Here is a 6000-nt window from a genome sequence, read left to right as displayed (position 1 = left end):
TTGAGAACCTTCAATTTCTATTGAGATGTTAGTATTTATCTTATGGTTGCTAAATATCATCAGATTTGTTTTTTCACAATTTATTGATAGTTTATTTGTATCTAACCATTTTTTTATTGTTTCCAGCTCCCTTTGGATTAACGCCGTCATTTGTTTTATGTCGTCACCCACATAATAAAACGTAGTGTCATCAGCAAATAAAATACATTTTAAGAATTTGGATGCACTGGTGATGTCATTTATATAGATGTTAAAGAGTTTGGGGCCCAAGACTGAACCTTGGGGTACCCCGCATGTTATTGAACTTAATGTGGATTTCATGTCATTTATTTGTACAAATTGTTTTCTTTTTGATAGGTAGCTGGTGATCAATTGCAGGGTGACTCCTCTGATGCCATATTTATTCATTTTTTCCAGTAATAGTTTGTGGTTTATGGTGTCAAATGCTTTTTTAAGGTCAATGAAAATGCTAATGAGGTGCTTTTTTTGGTCAATGGCTGTGGATATTTCTTCTGTTAACTCCATTAGTGCCAGTGTTGTGGAGTGATTTGTTCTGAACCCGTACTGACTGGTGTTTAATGTACCCTCTTTGGCTAAGAATTTATCTAGTCTGACAACAAATAGTTTTTCCAATATTTTAGAGAATTGTGGTAGCAGGGATATTGGTCTGTAATTAGATAGTATGTGCTTATTTCCACTTTTATGAATGGGTATTATTTTTGCAGTTTTCATCCGGTCAGGAAACGTTCCAGATGAAAATGATAAATTGCATATCACAATCGGTAGATCTTTTGCTCACGGATTTCTTCACTAAGTCCATTACTTCCTCTTTAGTGACAGCGTTTAAAAACATGCTATTTACTTTATGTTCCATTTTTTTTCCTACTTCATGATCCTCATTAGTTATGAAATTTTTAGCCAGATTTGGTCCAACACTAACAAAGAAATCATTAAATCCATCTGCTATATCCTTTGTGTCCTTTAATTCAATCCCATCTTTTTCAAAATAGCTTGGCAATAGACTGTGTGTTTGATCCTTTCCTAACACTCTGTTTATGATTCCCCATGTTGCCTTAGTGTTACTTCTATTTTGCTCCAGCAATGTATTGTAGTACTCAAATACAAAGAGGATCGGTCAGCTGAGCTTTTTCAGTGAGTTCACTTTAGGGCCACTTTTATTTAGGTCACGTAGTGCGGAAGTGTTTGTTGCAATGGGTCAGTTTTCAGGAACTTAAAGCAGACTTGGAAGCTGCCCACAAAGAGAAGGAGTTTGATCAAACTGCTGTCCTCCTTGGACTGCTTAACGTTTTAACATCAACATGAAACTTTTTCAACCTCTGATTCTGTTCTTAACTTTCTCGGCAGGTAAGTTTTTGTCCTTTTTTTAGTGACTTTAATTGATCAAATGTTGACTTGCTTTAACATGAGAGTTTTAAAGCAGTGGGCTGCAACAGCAGTTTAAGCAAAACTTTATACATTTGAACACTATTTTATTTGTTTGAGTTTTTCCACTAGTTTTTCTTTTCTTCCTTCATTTCTTACATGTCCGTATCGTTCCTTTGTTTTTGTGAAGCCTGTGGATTGAGATGCTACACATGCACAGCAGCCGAACCCAAATCCTGCACTGACACCAAAGCCTGTTCTGTCCTTTTCAACCGTTGTTTCTCGCTCAGAGTGGAGGGTAAGTTGTCCTTTCACTCATCACAGGGTTCACATAGCTGCTGAGAAACCGTATGGCAACATTTTTAAATTGTTTGACAAAATACAAACAAAATAATCTTGTCCTTGCTTGCAGGTTATGACATGGTTACCAAGGGCTGCCAATCCAGCGCGTTGTGTTACGGTGCGATGTCCTGCTGTGAAGGGGATTTGTGCAACAGCAGCGCACAACTCGGGTCCAGCTTCCTCTTAATAATGCTGACTTCAGCCATTCTCAAACTTTTCCTCTAAAAGCCTAAAATGGGAAATTTGAAGTGTTTTTACAGAATATTTTCAAAATTGAAAAAGAAATAAAGAAATTCTTTTGTTTAAAGACCCACACCAACAAATAGAATAATGGTGTTTTTTGTATTCTTACCATGTTCTTGTAGCCTTTTTCACAATATGGAGGACATTTATAAAAGAAATTAAGGTTAAAACTGAGTTTCTGAGTCTTTATTCAATTTGTGATGCATTCCAGATGAAATCCTGATGTTCAAAAAAGCTCTCTTTTGTGACGCAGTGACTAAAATGGTGCTATTAAAGTCTTCCTGCTCCTCTTCATTTCTGATGCTTCCACTTGCAGACGAATAGATCCATTAACGTCGTCATTCTCCTCTTCTGAATGGCCCCCTGGCTTAAAAACATTACTGGATATCTCCAATAATGTTCACCATTTTTGATGCACTGTTGATGTTAGCTTGGGGTCATAAAGTGCTGTAGACTGGCAGAAGAGAGTGTAAACAAAGGGATGATGGGATATCAGTTGAGGCTTACTTTCTGTTCAAAAGTCCTGCCTGTCACTCAGAGGCAAATTTCTGTTAAAGTCATTTTCCATTTTCACATTTAGTAAAACATTCATTTGAAAATACTACACTATGCGTAATAAAAGTTTAAAAGTTATGAAAAAATATATTTATTGATTTAATTAGACTTTTTCCTGAAAATTTTAAATAGAAAAAATATTTTTTTTATTTGCTTTTACCTTTTTTATAAACCAATGTTTTGACCTGTGTGATGAAACATTTGCAAAATTAATAATTAATGTGTTTTTCCCCTTTATCAGACTTCCTGGCAGTGGCACCTGTTACTGGTTAAACTAGTTTTCTTTCAGTGGATTTACATTATTACACTTTAACTAAACCTGACTGAATTTCTGACCATCAACAATTACACTGAAGATAAGTCAGCTGTGCTTACAGTGAATGCACGCCAGGGCCTCTTTTATTTAGATGAGTGGGGGGAGTCTTTTGTCACTATATAGGTCAGTTTGCAGGAAACGAAAGCAAACTTAGAAGCTGTCCACAAAGAGAGGGTATTTCTTCAAACTGTTGTTCTCCTTGGACTGCTTAATCTTTAAAGTTCAACATGATGCTTTTGAAACTTTTAATTCTGTTCTTAACTTTGTCAGCAGGTGAGTTGTTGTGTTTTTTTTTGTAGCTTTTATTTATCAAATGCTTAACATCAAAAAGCAGTAGGGTGCATAAATAGTTTGATTTATCTGCTGCTTTCTTCTTCTTAATAGGGAAAATAAAGCTACCTTAATTTTCCCTATTAAATTGGAGCAAAATTGTTCCTAATTGGGACTTAAAGCCATTTCTGAATCTTGTTATTTAGCAGTTGTGACAGGCAATTAAAATTTTGACTATTTTATTTGTTAGAGTTTGTACATTTATTTAACTTCAGATTAAATCTTCATTTCTTACACTCATTTAAAAGTTTGATTGCTGTGTTGTAATTCTAAGCCTTTGGGAGTTTGTGGTTTCTTTTGAACACTTTTTCTGTTTTTGTGAAGCCTGTGGATTGAGATGCTACTCATGCACAGCAGTCAAATCCAAATCCTGCACCGACACCGAAGCCTGCCCTGCCCTTTTAAACCGCTGTTACTCGCTCAAGGTGGATGGTAAGTTTTCTTATCACTTATCACAGGGTGCACACAACTGCAGAAAAATTAATACACACAACATAACGAAACAATGTGGGAATATTTAAAAAATTGTTCCACAAAATTAAAAAAAATAATTCAAAAGTCTTGTCCTTGCTTGCAGGTGTTGACATTGTTACCAAGGGCTGCCAAACCAGTCTGATGTGTGTTGATCCAATATCCTGCTGTGAAGGGGATCTGTGCAACAGCAGCGCACGACCTGGCTCCAGTTTCCTCTTGATGATGCTGACTTCAGCCGCGTTCATACTTGTTCTCTAATAGCCTAACATTTGAGATTTAGACTCCAAGTGTTTTCCATGGATTGTTTTTGAAAAACTAAAAGAGAAATAAAGACATTTTCTGTGTAAGCCCTGACTCTTGATCTCTTTGTAGGTTTACCCAAACTTAACAGGATTTTTTTTTGCACTGAAGAATGTAACAATGAGTTTGCATGTTCCCCTTTGCATGCATGGATTTTCTGCAGTCACTCTGGGTTCATCCTACAGTCTGATGCTTCTTAGGTTGTTCGGTGACTCCAAAATGTCCCAATCCAACTACATTTTTATCTCTTGTAAAATTGACCCTCTAACCCCTGACCCTCATCTAAACATGTGCCATTGAGATCTGAAGTCATTGTAAGACTGAAGAAGAGGTTTTTGGCAAACCAGAGAGTAGGACATAAGTGAAATCTAATTGACTAAAACCAATTGTTTGCCTCAACACCTCTGCGCTTGCAAGAAAGAGCAACAAGCAGGCATATTTTTTAAAAAGCTAAAAGACAAATGTCTTAACGACATGTCTGAGATGTAGAAGGAAATTCAGTTCAGTCTAACGTTTCTCACACAATGAGAAGGTTTAAAACTCTAAAGGTTTGGTGAAAACGACTCCCTCTTGTCTTTAGGGTCAATGATTAAGGGCATATACTTTGCAAATTCAACTTTTTTAGCTTTTAAGAGCATTATAATGTTCTCACTACAAGCAATATTTTTGATCCATTCACGCCTTCCTGAGAATTCCTCGAAATACCTGCACTCTGAGGACCAGCCCGAGCAGGTTCTCACGAGCTAATGTTACAAAGTGACAACAACCCCTTTCTAGAGAAGTCTTCGCTGCCAGAACCGCCTCAGAGCAAACACAAACACCTAATTTCTCCATGGAGTTAACAGCGCTCAGTAAAACACTTTCATTTTAAACACACAATACCTTGTATACTCCTATTATGTCCCATCTTCAGTATCCACCGGGTCTAACAGGTGTTTGTTACTCCAGACGGCCGTCTGTAATAATAACTGGGCTCCTAAAGGGAGATACGCAATAGGAACCTCAATCATTGCAAAAGTTTTGTGGGCCAAACAGAGACGTGCTGTCGAGGCCGCATCTATGAAGAATGGGCAACTTCCACAAGGAGCGAAACGTGGTGCCTCAGAGATCAAGGTGTCTTATTTTTGGGTAAGAGTTTACAAAAATAACCCATATTTCATAAACAATTTGCTCTTTATTGTACCAAAGGTAATATATGATCATAGATATGGACATAGTTTATTCTGAAAGGCTTAAGAAAATCATGGAACAGGTCCTTCAAAACTTCTGTTTTGTCCTGGTTGAGTTCTCTGCCATTCATGACTTTATGTTTAAAATATGATTTAAAAGAGTATTAATATGTTGAAGGTCACCAGGAGAAATGGAGATGTAAAGCTGTAAATCATCTGCATATCGGTAGAAGTCAACACAATGCTCCTGGATGACATCCACATGAGACAGCATATATAAATGGAACATTTTTGGGCCTAAAATTGACCTTTGGGGAACCCCACTACTTTTATCATGGGTTATTGAGAAGCAGGTATTCACACTGACTTCAGTGTCGCACTGGGACACGCGAGTAAAACCACTTCAGAACAGTTCTTGAGGCCCACCAGACTCCTCAGTCTGTCTAGTAAAATCTGGTGATAAACTATATCACTAAGTAGCACTACAACAGAAAGTTTCTGTCTGTCCAAAATCATTTTAGACTATTCAAAATTTTTAAAGGCCCTTTAAGCACAGTGGTTTGTCCTAAAACTAGATTGCTTTATTTCCAAAGGATTTTACTGATTTAGTAAATTATGCAATTGAGTGAAGAGAATTTATTTAAAATTAAACTTTTTTTTTTGTTTTGGTCTGGGTCCCAACACTAACGAGCCGCCCGCTGGACAGCATAGCGAGCTAACAAGCTGCCTGGCGGACGGTGTAGCGAGTTAGCGAGCTCCGCTGCCCAGCGAACCAGATTACTGAGTGTCCACTCAAGCCAGTGTGGGCAAACACAGGTGGAGCCAACATGGAACCCACCTGGGGCCCACCAATTCAGCCTGAAGGTAAACCATGTAGGGCCCACATTG

The 6000-nt window shown here is 37.5% G+C and overlaps 2 protein-coding genes across 2 annotated transcripts; both read left to right on the top strand.

The window, feature by feature from the left end:
* Nucleotides 1-1208: 1208 nt before the first annotated feature.
* On the top strand, nt 1209-2512 carry LOC118599158 (lymphocyte antigen 6G-like). Its single transcript, XM_036213666.1, has 3 exons — nt 1209-1365; nt 1574-1681; nt 1796-2512. The coding sequence occupies exons 1-3, from the start codon at nt 1320-1322 to the stop codon at nt 1948-1950; spliced, it is 309 nt and encodes a 102-aa protein (XP_036069559.1). The 5' UTR covers nt 1209-1319; the 3' UTR covers nt 1951-2512.
* A 221-nt stretch (nt 2513-2733) lies between these two features.
* Nucleotides 2734-3990, top strand: LOC112148681 (prostate stem cell antigen). The gene is made up of 3 exons (XM_024275954.2): nt 2734-3112; nt 3494-3601; nt 3747-3990. The coding sequence occupies exons 1-3, from the start codon at nt 3067-3069 to the stop codon at nt 3899-3901; spliced, it is 309 nt and encodes a 102-aa protein (XP_024131722.1). The 5' UTR covers nt 2734-3066; the 3' UTR covers nt 3902-3990.
* The last annotated feature ends 2010 nt before the right edge of the window (nt 3991-6000 follow it).

This window comes from Oryzias melastigma, linkage group LG9, assembly GCF_002922805.2.
Source record: "Oryzias melastigma strain HK-1 linkage group LG9, ASM292280v2, whole genome shotgun sequence".
In the NCBI taxonomy this organism is placed as follows: Eukaryota; Metazoa; Chordata; class Actinopteri; order Beloniformes; family Adrianichthyidae; genus Oryzias; species Oryzias melastigma.
The sequence above is the reverse complement of the archived record's forward strand: the minus strand, read 5'-3'. Positions and strand labels throughout refer to the sequence as shown.

What these genes read in the sequence shown, in the direction of transcription:
- LOC118599158 (XM_036213666.1), top strand. Translation starts at nt 1,320, where the DNA reads ATGAAACTTTTTCAACCTCTGATTCTGTTCTTAACTTTCTCGGCAG. An exon ending in GTTCTTAACTTTCTCGGCAG is followed by an intron (nt 1,366 to 1,573) that starts GTAAGTTTTTGT and finishes GTTTTTGTGAAG; the next exon opens with CCTGTGGATTGAGATGCTAC. An exon ending in TTTCTCGCTCAGAGTGGAGG is followed by an intron (nt 1,682 to 1,795) that starts GTAAGTTGTCCT and finishes CCTTGCTTGCAG; the next exon opens with GTTATGACATGGTTACCAAG.
- LOC112148681 (XM_024275954.2), top strand. Translation starts at nt 3,067, where the DNA reads ATGATGCTTTTGAAACTTTTAATTCTGTTCTTAACTTTGTCAGCAG. An exon ending in GTTCTTAACTTTGTCAGCAG is followed by an intron (nt 3,113 to 3,493) that starts GTGAGTTGTTGT and finishes GTTTTTGTGAAG; the next exon opens with CCTGTGGATTGAGATGCTAC. An exon ending in TTACTCGCTCAAGGTGGATG is followed by an intron (nt 3,602 to 3,746) that starts GTAAGTTTTCTT and finishes CCTTGCTTGCAG; the next exon opens with GTGTTGACATTGTTACCAAG.